This window comes from Marmota flaviventris, chromosome 2 (assembly GCF_047511675.1).
Source record: "Marmota flaviventris isolate mMarFla1 chromosome 2, mMarFla1.hap1, whole genome shotgun sequence".
Lineage (NCBI taxonomy): Eukaryota > Metazoa > Chordata > Mammalia > Rodentia > Sciuridae > Marmota > Marmota flaviventris.
Window position 1 is genome coordinate 111,572,641 of NC_092499.1, and position 15,877 is coordinate 111,588,517.

General features: G+C 40.1%; 1 protein-coding gene across 2 annotated transcripts in view; it reads left to right on the forward strand.

Moving 5' to 3' along the window:
- Positions 1-11,890: 11,890 nt before the first annotated feature.
- Hacd3 (3-hydroxyacyl-CoA dehydratase 3) overlaps positions 11,891-15,877 on the forward strand; it is a 34,237-nt gene continuing 30,250 nt past the window's right edge. The window contains exon 1 of one of the 2 annotated variants that reach the window (XM_027926079.2): positions 11,891-12,138. In XM_027926079.2, coding sequence (XP_027781880.1) covers positions 12,046-12,138 — 93 coding nt within the window. In that variant the 5' untranslated portion in view covers positions 11,891-12,045. Of the gene's footprint in view, positions 12,139-15,358; positions 15,378-15,877 lie in introns of those variants that run through there. The other variant, XM_071608400.1, reaches the window with a different exon arrangement.

Sequence of the window (15,877 nt, forward strand, 5' to 3'; positions counted from 1 at the left end):
CCAGAGGCTTGGGAGGCTAAAGCAAGGAAGATTGGGTGTTCAAAGCCAGCCTCAGTAAGTTAGCAAGGCCATAAGCAACTCAGGGAGAACCTGTCTCAAAATAAAATATGAAAAAGGGCTGGGGATGTGGCTCAGTGGTTAAGGGCCCCTGGGTTCAATCTCCAGTACCAAAAAAAAAGCAACATTCCTTAATCCACAATTTCTTTGTCTACACTATACATTGGCTAAGAGAACGAGAAAAAGGAAGCCTAAAGAGATGACTAGAAAAATAGTAGATACAGAATGAAACAGTGGGAAAACTGGGCCTCTCCTATTTTCTATAACTACAAAGAACTTTGTGTTATAGTGGTATGCCATGAGGATTTATTGTAATAGCACTAATAAAAGATCCATTTGAGCACCTGTTCCACTCTATAGTATATAAGTATTCACTCTGAGGTTAATCAAGCCTTCACTCAGCTTTCTTTAAGCTCCCTAAAAGAAAGGGCAGTTATTTTCTCTAGGTATCCCTTATAAATTTTCACTGTGACCACAGAGCAGATTTTAAGGCTTTAAATGCACACACACATACTAACAAAATACAATGAAATTTGTTCATCCAATATATGTTTATTAAATCTCTATCATGTACTTTCACCGTTCTAAGTGATGAGGCTACAAGTAGTGAACAAAACGGACAAAATCCCTGTTTCTGTGCAGTTTACATGCTACTAAAAAGAGATATGATCTCCCTCCCCTGAAAAGCAAACAATATGTGACTTCGTGGATTCAAAAAAGAGCCCCAAAGAGGTAAAAGACTTGCTTAAGTCATATGGCTAATTATGAACTCATCTAGATTTGAATTTAGATTTCTTAGTTTTCAGTCTCATTTGTTCTATGGTCGGTTTAAAAACCCTCAAATGACCTGGTAGTGTAGTTCAGTGGTAGTGCACTTAGTATATGTGACACCCTGAGTTCAATCTGTAGCACAAAAATAAACAATTTCTCAAACTCTGAGAAAGCTGTAGGTGACAGCTTTACATGTCCCACTAGCATGGAGGCTGTCACAAAACACTTCTCGTCTCCTTGCAGTTTCTGAGAAATCTGTGACTTTCTGTTCTCCTCTCCTCAGTAGTGCTGCAGAATATAAAAACCACTTAGCAGCAATCTAGAATTGATTGTTCACTTATGGGGTATCCCACAACTCACATTACAGTCATCTGGCCTCTTTTGTTTCAGCATTGTTTATTTTTTGGTGTATAGGACAAGAACCTCAGGGAGCTGGTACCATTGTGCATTCTTCATCTTGCTGTATATGTAAGTAACAAACTGGATCTAAAAGTGACTTGTTTTGTCTTTACCAGCTGAATCAGTTAGGCCTTGACCTTGCCAAATCTTATATGGGTGTGTGACAAAGCCTAGCTTGCTTTATGCTGCCCTGCATTGTTGGTATTCAATAGGAAAAGGCAAGTTATCTAGCATAAGAGGTGTGGATAAGGTAGCATAGCAGGGCTGATACAGTCCACCCTTGCTGCAGACTGAAACAAATCACAAAGCATAACAACTCAGTCATATTCTAGCAAAACAGGACAGCCAGCAGATAAGTGTGAGTGAGAAGTAAGGTGGTCAGGCCAAGTGAGAAACATTCCTGGGAAACCTAGCTGCATCCTGAAGCCAGGGTAATTTCAGGTAATCAGGCTATTTACCATCCAGCTCTGGTCTTATGTTCTAGGGACTTGGTCTGACAACCTTACAGACTGGATCTCCATCAGAGATCAACTTGACCCTGCAAGATCCAGCAGCCCATGATTTCTAGGCAGTGGTGCACACATTTTTTTTTTCTTTTTAAATTTTTTTTTGGTGCACGCATTTAATAGACTAAATTCCTGGAGTCAGACAGACTGGATTCTCTCCTCAACAGAGTGATATAGGGCCTTTCTAAGCTGTATTTCCCTTATCTGTAAAATGAGAATAGTAACACTGTTGAAATGAATGAATAAAATAATACATTTAAAGTGATTTGCAATGACTTGTGTATAATAGGCATTCCATTGATTGATTGATTGATTTTGATAGTGAGGATTAAACCTAGGACCTTGTGTATGATAGGCAAGTGCTGTATCACTAAACTATATGCCTACTATATTTTTTAAGTTTAAAAATTTTTGGAGGGGCTGGGGATGTGGCTCAAGCGGTAGCGCGCTCACCTGGCATGCGTGCGGCCCGGGTTCGATCCTCAGCACCACATACAAACAAAGATGTTGTGTCTGCCGATAACTAAAAAATAAACATTAAAAAAATTCTCTCTCTCTCTCTCTTAAAAAAAAAAAAAAAAAAAAAAAAATATATATATATATATATATATATATATATATATATATATATATAGGTTTGACTTATCTAGACTAGCCATACTTAGGGGAGGGGACATGTCTCAGTGGTCATCACTTGACTGGCATGTGCAAGGTCCTGGGTTCAGTCCCCAGTGTTGCAAAAAAATAAAAAATAAATTAAAAAAAAACAAAGATGTTGTGTCCGCCAAAAACTAAAAAATAAATATTTAAAAATTTTTGGAGGGCTGGGGTTGTGGCTCAGCGGTAGAGTGCTGTCCTCGCACGTGCGAGACCCTGGATTCGATACTCAGCACCACATAAAAATAAATATATAAAATAAAGGTATTGTGTCCAATTGCAACTAAAAAATAAAATATTTAAAAAAAATTTTTTTGGTACCAGGAATGGAATCCAGGAGTGCCTAACCACTGAACTACGTCTCAGCCCTTTTTTTTTTTTTTTTTAATTTTGAAACCGTCTCACTGAGTTGCTTAAGGCCTCACTAAATTGCTGAGGCTACCCTTGAATTTGTGAACCTCCTGCCTCAGGCTCCTAAGTAACTGATCTTACAGATATGCACCACTAGGCATTTTATTTATTTATTTATTTTTGGTGTAGGGATTGAACCCAGGGGTGCTTAACCACGAAGCCAGCCCTTTTAAATATTTTATTTAGAGACAAGTCTCACTGAGTTGCTAAATGACTCAAAAATTGCTGAGGCTGACTTTGAACTCTCAATCCTCCTGCCTCAACCTCAACCTCAAAGTTGCTGGGATTATAGAGTGCACCATCACAATGGACTCCATTTATTAATTTTATATATCAATGATGGTGAGGATAGTGATGAAGATAACAGAGAATGCAAAAAATAGGAGGACTAGGTGTATACCACAGATCCAGTATTGTGGCTGGGGCTACTGGGTGGGGGAGCTCATTCTGACTCTATTGTTCAGTGCATAAACACATATACACAGGCTCAGGGCTGGGGCTATAACTCAGTGGTAGAGTGCGTGCCTAGCAGGCGTGAGGCCTTGGGTTCAATTCCTAGTACTGTAAAAAACAAATGAAAAAAAAATGGGAGGGACTTAAGGGATGATTGATCTTAATTCTTTTATTTCACAGAAAGGACAACGAAAGCCCAGAGAGAGCAGCCCAAAGTCATACAGCTATTTATTGGCAGCTCTCAGGTACAACTCCCAATCAATCAGCAAAATGTACCCAGTGGTGCACCCCAGTAATCCCAGTGGCTCAGGAGGCTAAGGCAGGAGGATTGCAAGTTCAAAGCCAGCCTCAGCAATTTAGCAAGGCACTAAGCAACTCAGTGAGACCCTGTCTCTAAATGAAATACAAAGAAGGACTGGGGATGTGGCTCAGTGGTTAAGTGCCCCTAAATTCAATCCCTAGTACCAAAAACAAAACAAAAAAAAGTACTGATTTCTGCAGGGAACCATCTGTGAAAAACACATGAAGATCTTCTCTTGGCATGAAGCCAAGGAGATCTGAGGTTCAACCTTGGGAACTATCTGTGGCTCTCCCACACAATAGATTGCCCAAGGCACATGACCTTTATCTTCGCTATACTAGGAAGATCTCTCATGGTCACTCCAGAGATGGGCATAACCTGTTGGGAACTGGACAGCCCACCTTTAACCTTTCTTAGAGAAGAACATTCTATGGAAGGCCTTTGATGTCCTCTGATATAAATAAAGCAGGTGTGGGCTCCATCTTGCCAGAGCATAGAAGCTCAATCCCTATGATCGGCTTGCCTGTCCCACCCCTGATTTTTGAAATTATTTTCTGTGTCCTGTGATTTTTTTTCATTGTTCTATTTTTCCTAGCTTTTATTTCTCAGCCAGCCTATTCCACCAAGGGGAACCCCATTCACACCACCTGCACAGGATGTGAGCAGATTTCTTCCTGGATTTAGGAAATGACCTAGACCAAAGGAAGAGAAAACTCTGGGAAACCTGGCTTCCCAGAGAGGCATGCCCAAAGCTGCATTCACTTCCATCTAACAACAACAACAGTCTTCAATTTTGATTTTAGTCTAAACACAACTTTTTGACATCATTAAAGAAAAATCTACCAATTACTCTACCACTCTATCATAACTTTATTGTGTTGTATACATATTTTACATGTGTAGCAAAAGTAATATTTTCAAGTCACATACAGAGGCTACGTACATTTAATTTTCTTAGTTTTTCTTAGTTCAATCCAAACTGTATTTATACAGTTTGGATTTCTAACAATAGGAAGTATAAGTTTGGTCCTTTCCAGGAAAACCTCTTCAATTCAGGATCCCCTCATTGAAGTGGATGTAGCCAATCCCTGGTTCACACCAGAATCTCCTAAAATGTCTTGTGTCACAGGTATACTGGATTAAATAGTATCCCTCTCCCAAATTCATGTCCACATATAACATCAGAATGTAACCTTATTTGGAAGTAGGATCTTTGGAGATGTAAGTAGTTAAGATGAGATAACATGGGATTAGAGTGCATCCTAAATTCAATGACTAATATTATTATAAGAAGTCCAAGAGACACAGGCATACAGAGGAAACCATATGACACTGGATAGTTGTTTCCACAAGCCAAAGAACAACAAAGATTACCAGCAATCACCAGAATTTAGGAAAAGGCAAGGAAGATTCTTCCCTAGAGCCTTCAGAGGGAGATTGACCCTGCCAATACTTTAATTTTGGCTGCTAGCCTCTAGAACTCTGAGAGACTAAATTTCTTTTGATTAATTGATTGATTTCTATGATGCTGAGTATTGAACCCAGGCCTTCTGCCACAGAGCTACATCCCTGACCCTCTTTTGCTTTAAGCCACCCAGTTAGTGACACTTTATTATGGATGCCCTAGGAAAGTAATATGCCAGCTATTACTCACATGTGACATCTCCCCACCAGGACACACCTACTGATATATCTGTCACCCATCAGTCTCCAACTATCAGTTCACACTGTCTATTCCTCTTTGTCCCAACTGCTGGCCCTTCCAAATGCTCTTTTGCACCTACACCTACACCCATGGAGGTCAGGCCCTCTGTTGCCAAACCCTCAACATCCCGTCTCCACTTGCTGCTGTTATACTAGGGTATTGCTTCCTTAGGACCTTGCATAAATACCAGTGTATGAGCACACATCTTTTCTTTCCCTAGATCCCCAAACTTGTCACAGGGTTAAGGAGGTTCTATCATTTCAACAGCTTGGGAGAAGCCATCAGAAGGAGGTACAGACAAGACCCAGGTTCCTTTGCAGGGGGACTCTATTACTTCCATTTTAACTTTCTTCTCTCTTCTTTACTTGGCAAATTTGTATTTAGTCTGCATGTGATTCAAAATATTTTCTGTTTTACACATGCAACTGGGCTTAAATAAGAAGCATCTGATATCCCTGATCTCTGGTCCCACTATTACAACTTCTGAAAAGCAGTGGCTGCCTCCTGCCAGCTCTCTAAATTGAGAAGTATCAGGATTATAAAGGAAGAAAACAGGGGCTGGGGTTGTATTTCAGTGGTAAAGCATTTGCCTAGCACATGGGAGACACTGGGTTTGACCCTCAGCCCACACAAAAATAAATAAAATAAAGGTATTGTGTCTATCTACAACCAAAAAAATTTTTTAAAAGGAAGAAAACACAAGATGCTTACCACTATATAATGTTGTAATAGCAATTTTATATTTTTAAAATCAGGCAGCTTCCTCACCTTGCACACTGGTTAGTTTTCCACTACATTAGTATGTTACAATTCATTTGTCATTCTCCTTGTGCGGTTTCCAGTGTTTCATCATAGACACCTACAGAACTCTTTCTTTTAAAAAAAAAATTTTAAATTGTATTTGGACACAAAACCTTTATTTTATTTATTTTTTTTTATTTTTATGTGGTGCTGAGGATTGAACCCAGTGCCTTGCACGTACTAGGTGAGTGCTCTACTGCTGAGCCAAAACCCCATCCCCAACACAACTCTTTCTTTCTTGAGATTATTTTTCTTAGAACAAAATCTCCAAAAAGGAAATTATTAGGCCAGCCAGCATAAGGATTACTATTTTTTTCTTGTTACATACTATAAAATTGTTTTCCAAAATGATTTCACAAATTTAGATTGTGAATATTAAAGCATGAATGCACCAATTTCACTAAAGCTTTTTGGGCATGGGGTATTATCAACAAATATGTTGTAAGCATTTGCCATCTGAAGCACATTGTGTTAGATGCTACAAAATACCAAAGGAGGCAATCTGAGCCTAGGAAAGTTTATATTTTAGTTGAAGAAACATGTTGTAAGCATGTAATGCGTACACTAACAGCAGTTTATTACAGGATATGATTTGGGGTATATTTCAAACCAAACCCAACCAAAAAGGGCTTTTATCCCTGACTTTCTTTTTCTTTTTAAGTTTTTGACTAGATAATCCTGTAATATAATTCAAAATCTTTGAAGTATAAAAGGATACACAGTGAGGGGCTGAGGTTGTGGATCAGTGGTAGAGTGCTTGCCTGGCATGTGGGAGACCCTGGGTTCAATCCTCAGCACTGCATATAAATAAACAAATAAATCCATTGATAATTTAAAAAAATATATATATATATATTTTTTACTTTTTAATATTTATTGTTTTAGTTTTCGGCGGACAAACATCTTTGTTTGTATGTGGTGCTGAGGATCGAACCTGGGCCGCACGCATGCCAGGCAAGCACACTACCGCTTGAGCCACATCCCCAGCCCTTAAAAAATATTTAAAAAAATAAAATAAAATAAATGGGTACACAGTGTGAAAATGTTTTCTCTTATCTGGATTCTCCAGTTACCAAGTTCCCTTCCCCCCAAGAAACTAATGTTTTTGCTTTCTTACATAAATCTCCAGTAATAATTTTATGATGTGTAAATGAAAGCATACATGTGACTCTTATTATCGCTCCTATTACTCCACTATTTTTATAGAAATGGTAGCATACTTACCAGAGATCTGCAGTCACATAAGTGGTGCAGAGAACCAGGACTTAGTAGGTGGGTCAAATTGAACACAGTGGCAAGGACACTCCCAACATACAAGGCAGACTCTGAGAGGAGGCATTTGAGCCTGGGATGGAGACACTTCTGCACAGCCTTCTGAATTGTTGATTGAGAGGCTGAGGGAAGTTAAAGATCAGCTGCAGTTCCTATCCTCATGGTCAGGAGGTTACATGTATATGGGCTGATCCAGTCAGGTTCTTTCTCCAGCCTCAGCTTTGTGCTGTTTAGCTAGAGAAACTTGATTTTGGTCATGGACAACCATGGCTGGCTGTGTGGGTGGACCATGTGTAGGTGAGGCACAAAACAGACAAATTTGACAGCTCATTTTCTACAACCTCTTCCAGGAATAGAAGATTGTGTAAAAAGGTGAACAAGGATGTGTCTGATCACTTGCCAAAGTCAGGAAAATAGACTAAGTCATTGGTAACAGGCTTTATCCATGATAATAAGCACACAGCAAGTTCTTCCTGTGGTAGTGATAGTGATGACTGATCTCTGAGAAGGGAGAGGCCCTGGGCCAAATGGGGCTAGGAAGGCTACCTCTAGAAGGTAGGACACACAGACATGCTTAATTTGCATTTTCATTGGACTGGCATTATCATAAAACCCTCAGCCCTACCTGTATCAGCTTGGCATTGCCATTTAGCTCTGTATTTTTATCTCCCTGCCACCTTGCATTTTTATATAGCTCACCTGACAATACTCTCTCCATTTCAGTTCTTTTTCTTATTGAATTTTCCTGGAGTGAGGATTCCACAATAGCAGGGTCCCTTTGCAAGAAAATTTAGAAACAGATGATAAGAACATTAGAAGGAAGTAATTTGATGGACATGGAAACTCAAGACCAGAGAAGTCATCTTCCAATACATTAGGAGTAGTCGAATCAGACTAGCAAGGCACCTTCCACTGGATCTATCTCATGGAACATCTGAGGCAAAATACCAAATTTCAATCTTTTTGTTTATCAATAACTTTCACCTTGCATAGAAGTCAGCAGATAAGCTTCAGGTTTTCAAACAGACTGTATTAAAACTATTTAATATTTCATTCCACAACCACTAGAATGGCTAAAATTAAAAAAAGATTGTAAACTACAAAAGATATAAGAGTAATAAGAATTTTCAAACATTGCTAATAAACATATAAATTGATCAAAATGGGGCTGGGGGGCTGGGGATGTGGCTCAAGCGGTAGCACACTCACCTGGCATACGTGCGGCCCAGGTTCAATCCTCAGCACCACATACAAACAAAAATGTTGTGTCTGACGAAAACTAAAAAATAAATATTAAAAAATTCTCTCTCTCTCTCTTTCTCTCTCTCTCTCTAAAAAAAAAAAAAAAATGGGGCTGGGGTTGTGGCTCAGCAGTGGAGCGCTTGCCTAGCATGTGTGAGGCCCTGGGTTTGATCCTCAGCACCACATAAAAATAAATAAATAAAATAAAGATATTGTGTCAAACTATAACTAAAAAATAAATATTTAAAAAAAATAAATAAATTGATCAAAACATTTTATAAATCTGCTTAGTACCCGTTAAAGCTAAACATACACCTACCCTATGACCTAGCAATTCTAGTTGTATTTACCCAAGAGAATTAATTAAGCACATCTATCACCAAAAGACAGGCATACAAATGTTCATAGCAGGTTTATTTATAAACCTGGGAATATAAATGGGAAACCACACAAATGCCCATCATCAGAGCATGGATAACTAATGTGTGGTATAGTCATACAATTAACTACTACACAGGGGGAAAAAATGAATGAACTAATTCGCACAACTTGGTAAAACTGATGCACATTGTGTTTAATGAAAGAAGTCAGATTCAAAAGTTGCACTTACTGTAGATTCAATATATTTTTATTTTTGAAAAAGCAAAAACAAAAAATATATATTAGAAGGGGAGTTACTGGATCATATGATATTTGCCCTTTTATTTTTTTTATGCATTACAATTCTTATTACACATATAGAGCACAATTTTTCATATCTTTGTATATAAAGTATCTCACGCCAATTCATGCCTTTATACATGTACTTTTTTTTGCATTACAATTCTTATGACACATATATACCACAATTTTTCATATCTCTGTTTGTATATAAAGTATGTTGACACCCAATTCGAGTCTTCCAACATGTACTTTGGATAATGTAGATTTAATTTATATGAAATTCAAGAGTAGACAAAAACCACTTTATGATGATCTCCCAAGACGCTAATTATTGGAGGGAGAATGAAAGGCAGAGGTATACTGACATGAGGTAACTTCTAGAATACTGGAAATGTTCCAGATTTTGATTTGGGTGATAATTACATTACAAACATTTGTAGAAATTCATCTTAAGATGATTATTTAAGATTTGCCCATTTCAAAAATATTTGCCCATCTTGTATCTTAACCTTTTTTTTTTTTTTTAAAGAGAGAGTGAGAGAGGGAGGGAGGGAGAGAGAGAATTTTAATATTTATTTATTTTTTTAGTTTTCGGCAGACACAACATCTTTGTTTGTATGTGGTGCTGAGGATCGAACCCGGGCTGCACGCATGCCAGGTGAGCACGCTACCGCTTGAGCCACATCCCCAGCCCAACATTTTTTAATATTTATTTTTTAGTTGTACTTGGACACAATACCTTTATTTATTTATTTTTTATGTGGTGCTGAGGATCAAACCCAACGCCTCCCATGTGCTAGGCGAGTGCTCTACCACTGAGCCCCAGCCCCAGCTCTGTGCCTTAACTTTTAAAAAAGTGCCCTGTAATGAATCTGCTTTGTAGCGGAGGCAGTGCAACAAAGGTACTTTCATCATTTCAAATAATCTTAATTTTTAAATTCAAGGCTATCCAGGTTCCTGCTTTCCCTAGCTCATACCAGATAACATCAGCTTCCAACTGGTTTGCTGTTACCAATTTCTTGCCACTGACAGGCTATCTTGCTGAGCAGGTTTGATTTTATCTCCTGTGTAGCAAACTTCCTAGGTTCCCATGTGTTGGAGGATTACAGGATAAGCTCCTGCCTGAAGCGAAGACTTTTCTAATCATGTCCTAGCTGTCTTTTATGATTGAGGGCAATCTCTCTTCTCCATGCCCTTATTCCCAGGCCCACAGAACCTCCCACATCTTTTCACTTTTGGACTTGTAACCACTGCTCTACCTGTGCTGTTCTGTCAATTCCTCACATTTCATGGTCCAGCTCTCAAAGATTTGCCCTTAAACTTTCAATCACAGTTCCTAGCTCTTTGTGAATTCAGTCCATTTATCATATAAAATCTTCTATATTTCATATTACCTATCCATTGAGCTAAGTGTTTTCTGGAGCTCGTGTGACTTCTCTTTATGGCTGGATTACTATACTAAGAAATAAATCAGAGTTAAAAAGAACCAAATTTCATTTTTTTGGTCCCAGACTTCTAGTTTTCATAAAAATATTGCTTCATATTAAATTCTTCACTGCAGAAGAACTTGGGGATGAAAGTGGACAGGTGAGATAGATAGTTAAATAAAACATCAATTGGGCTGGGGTTGTGGCTCAGTGGTAGAGCACTTGCCTAGCATGTGTGAGGCATTGGGTTTATTCTCAGCACTGCATATAAATAAAATAAAGGTCTATTGACAACTAAAAAATATTTTTAAAAAACAAGACATAAATTAAGGCGGGTGCGGTGGTGTACACCTGTGATTCCTAGCTACTCTGGAGGCTGAGGCAGGAGGATCCCGAGTTGGAGGCCATCTAAAATAAAATTAATAGGGCTGGGGGTGTATCACAGTGGTAGAGCATCCTGGGTTGAATCCCCAGCAGAGCATAACAAAACAAAACAGACACGATCTCCTGTATTGTACAATCGAATAGTCATCAGTTATATGTAGCTATTTAAGTTAACTATTAAGTAAAATAAAAAAAAAATTCAACTCCCCAGTCTCCCCAGCCACATTCTTCTAAGTGTTCAAAAACTTCCTGTGGTAAGTGGCTTCTTGTGAACACACAGTGCAATATTTCCATCATTGCAGGCAGTTTTTTTGGACAGCACCGCAAACCTCTGGTCTCTCTCCCTCTGGAATAAGACCCTGTTCCCAAACCGCTTCCATAGTCTCCATTATCATTGTATACGCGTTCGTAATTACTTGGGTCTTTTAACACACTGAGGTTTCCAAGCCTGCAGAGACCATCTTATCTGCTGCTGTTTCAGTGTTTGGCTTTGAAGCCCAGGCTCGCATAGGCGCTCAGTAAAGGCTGAATTAATGAATAACAGAATGGTAGGAACCTTCCAGCAATATCAGCAATATCAGTCCCAAGCCTTTTACCCATGCTGACTGATCCTCTATAAGTCTATGGGCCTTTTCATTCTTTAGCTTTTTTTTTTTTTTTTTTTCCTTTTTAGGCTTAAGCGCCCTGTAGAACCCCGGAAACGCAGAGGAGCTTCAGGGAATCAGGAACAAGCGGCTTGGACTGTGTGCCAGGGTCGGCCCTTCCCACCGCCTCCTCCCCCGGCTCGCCTCGCCCCCTTCCCGTCCCCGTCCCACCCCCACCCTTCCCGCCGGTAACTGCGCAGGCGCGGCCCGAGAGCTTGGGGCGTCTGGAGGCTGCCAGGCTGCGGGCGCTCGGGAGCGCGGGTGTTTGCGGCCTGCGTTCGGCCAGATCCATCCGCTCACTACCTGAAGCAGCGAGGTATAGCGAGCCAAGCCTCCCCGCTCCCTAGGCTTTATGGCCATGGAGAATCAGGTGCTGACGCCTCACGTCTACTGGGCTCAGCGACATCGCGAGCTGTATCTGCGCGTGGAGCTGAGTGACGTGCAGGTAAAAGGTCGGGTCCGGTGGCGGGAAGCGCGCGGGATCGCGGCTCCGGGTACCCGCCGGGGCCGCCGCCCCCTTTGTCCGTGTGCGTGCCGGAGAACCTGCAGTGCGCCAGCGAGATCCGCGTAGCGGTGCGCTCACGGTGTATGGGCCTTTTTCTAGGCTCACCCTCAGATCCGGGCTCCAGCGCGCGACCCCCCCCCCCGCCCCGAGGGTTGCAGATGCCTTTGGGTGCTCTGTGAGCCCGGCACGGGACTCGGAGGCTACCCTGGGCTCCTTTGTTCGCGCTCAACGGCCTGGTGGAGCCCAAGCTGGAGGCCTGGCCGTCGGGGTTCGAAGTTGGCTGAGGCCCTTAGAGACGTATGATGAGCTCCTTGGGTCTGAGGTGCGTTGTGACAGTGGCTTTCTGGGCCGTGACTGGATGTCCAGTGCTGGCCTGAGAAGTCCAGTCAGGCCCTTCAGACATTCTCAAGATTCCCCACCTTCCGGGAGGCGCACACCCCTCCTTTACCGTTCAGTGATGGAAATCATAATTTTAAAATTTGCAAGACCTCGAGAAAGTGATCCCCTCGCTCTTTTTTGAAGCCTGTGAATTTAGGTTTGCTAAGTGCGTAGAGAACATAAAGATTATCTTAAGTTACATTAAGCATTTACGTTTGATCTCTTTGACTCCTTAATGTGAGCAAGCCAAAGCCCCCTGTTAGTGAAGAATCCAGGGCTTGTGAACCCCTACATCTCTAAACAAACCATCCAGGGTTCAGTTCTTTAAGGAACTGGAGTTTTCGATCTGGAATGTTCTTTCTACAGTCATCATTAATCCCAATCTCTTTGACATCTATGGCACTTCTCTTAAATTTTTTTTTTTTTTTTTAGTTGTAGATAGACGAATACCTTTATTTATTTATTTTTATGTGGTGCTGTGAATCCAACCCAGTGCCTCACAAGTATTAGGTAAGCGCTGTACTACTGAGCCACAACCCGGTCCCATTGATGGTACTTTGTAACCCCATTCCCTCCATTGAGCTCTCTTCCTCTGAATCAGGCTTTTTTTTTTTTTTTTTTTTGATCTGTCAGTTCGCCTGGCATGTTGTCTTGCAAAGTGTAGGTGCTTTCTGAGTGTTGAAGTGAATTTGTTGAATTTAATCCTTGATTGTGGAACATAAACCTGTTTTCCTCTTGAAAGATGAACATAATGCTTGTCAGAATGCCTTTAAGTAGGCTATGGCATTGCATGGTGTGTCATTTAATATGTTCAACCAAACTGAATTATATTTTTCCATCTGAGGGTGAATAAATATTATGTGCTGTCTTCCTCTACTCTGCTTTAAGGTGTTTACTGAAGTAGAAAAAATAAAATCTTTTGTAGATGAGGATCAAAGTTCTCAACTAGAGAGTTCTTCCAACAATCAATTAAAAAAGTACAGAACGTGTGTTATGATAGTCCCTCTAAGTATTCATTAAGCAGTATGTAAACCAAATTAAATAAACTCAGGCCCTGTTCTCTCTAAATGCATATTATGGCATGTTTTTGAATCCACAAGAAAAAAGATATTTTTAAAGGGAAGGGGTGATGACAGAAAGAAATGGAAATTAGTGAGACAAATGAAAAAAATGCACCATACTTATAATTTTCTTGAAAGATCTAAACCTCTTAGTTAAGTAACATGAACAGGTGTTAATCATAGTTGATATATTTAGAAGTTTAGAGTTACATGTTTCAAATATATAACAGTGAAAAAACACGAAGTTGTAGAAAAGTGTATTTTTTTTTTTTTGAGAATTAAATCTTTTTTTTTTTAATTTTTTTTGGGAAAAAAGTCTTTTTTTCCCCCAGTTTTTTTATTTATTTATTTTTTAATGGACTTTCACATCTGTGATTCTGAAGCATTCGTTTCAACTACCATTAGTTTAAAAACAACATGTTAATCCCATTCATAAAAGAAATCCTCTACCATGTATAAGATATTACAGATTTACAAAGATAAGTTGGATAGACTTTGACTTTTTCAAGGCACTCTATCTAGAAGGAAGCATGTTATCATATAAAAGAAAGGTTTGTTCATGGGTTTGTTGGTAGAATTGGAGTTGGATGTTGAACCAGGTTCTTACTGTTAAAATGTTTTTTTTTTTTTTAAAACCTCTTTCATTTAGTTAGTTTCAGAAGTGAGATGTATTCTTATCCAGCTGATACTGGGAGAACTTTCCAGAAAGAGAAAGGGTATAGATTTTCAGATACTTGTACTTCTGACATATTGTGTCAATGCCCTGCAGTCAAAGAATACTAGGAATGCACCTGTGTTTAAACAAGTTGGGTTTATTATTACTCCTGGCAGCAAGGGAGAGCACACACCATGAGGAATGGTGTGTCTCATTAAGAGGATATTAGAACTGATTGTAGAATTTGGGCTTCTGTGATTTGGGGCTGGTTTAAGGAAGTGGGGGTTCAATATAGATTAAATGCTGTCATAGGGGCATTTCTGTGGCTGGGCATCTGAATAATTCTTATCTGTAAGAAGGAAAATCTAGCCCAAGAATAAAACATGTATATTGTAGAGAAGTAGGACTCCATTCAGCCGAGAGAGAGGATATTTGATATTTTGTGGGTGGCATAGTGACCACGTGTTCGTCTGTGCTTATGAAAAATTTAAGAAATGGTCTTTGTCTCATCAGGTTTTCAGAGTAATCTTGTCTGAGATTGGTATTCTGTGAGATAGTTTGTGTCTGATAAGAGAATGATTTGGTCTAGCTGGAAGAGGCCTGCTTCCGAATGTCAAGGACTGCCCTTTTTATAAAATTTATTAATTGATTGCTCCATGCAGGGGCTGTTGAAACCAGTGGTTCTGGCTCATGATGAAGCACTTCATTTATTTGTTCAATCAAAACCATTTATGGTACCTGTGGGAGGTGATTTGAGTTATTACCTCCCTGGCTGGGTGAGAGGCGCTTAGATGCAACTGTGTGAGAGCCTTCCCCACCCTGTCCCAGGTATGAGGGCTTGTCCGTGTGGATTTTTTGTGCCTGGCCACTGACCTGAAGACCAGTCACTGACCCTGACCTTGGACTGCTGCCCCCCTCAACCTTCATTGAATGGGATTTTCCCTTGAATTTTTTGTTCCCCAATAAAAGCTCACTCTCTGGCATGCTTTCCCTCTCTCGCTAGCCTCTTCTGTAAACTTTGCCACCATATTAGGTGGCTGGAGGCGGGAGCTAAGAGAAGCCGTCTCGGGAGCTGGGAATTAAAGGTAATGAGAGTATGTCTCTTTAATTTTAAAACTCACTAGTAAAATTCTATGCTTCGAACCTTCTTTTATGAAGCTCGTGCGCTGGTCGCGCGGCAGAGGAACCTATTCTTGTCTGTCATTAAGGTAGGTGCTGGGTTCTTAGATAGTTCTTTAATGCCTCCTGCTATCTGTAGTGTGTCACATAACTCTAGTTCTGAAGGACTGAATACTACTTTGGGGTATCAGCTCTGTGCCTTTTCTGCTGAGACACACAACTGTCCAGTTGTCACATCCTCTTCTGTCCATGGAGCTGCAGGGTTAATGACTGATGAGAAACCACTGATGATGTGCATGAGTGTGGACAGTAACCACTTAAATATTGTCATTGTCTGTGCTTGAAATGAGTAGTTAGTAAAGAGGTAGCAGGGGCAGCATTACTTTCAGAGTAGAGTTTATATTCAAGGGAAGCATAATGGACAGGTTTGTTTCCACAACCAAAGCTGTTGAAATATTTGCTCATT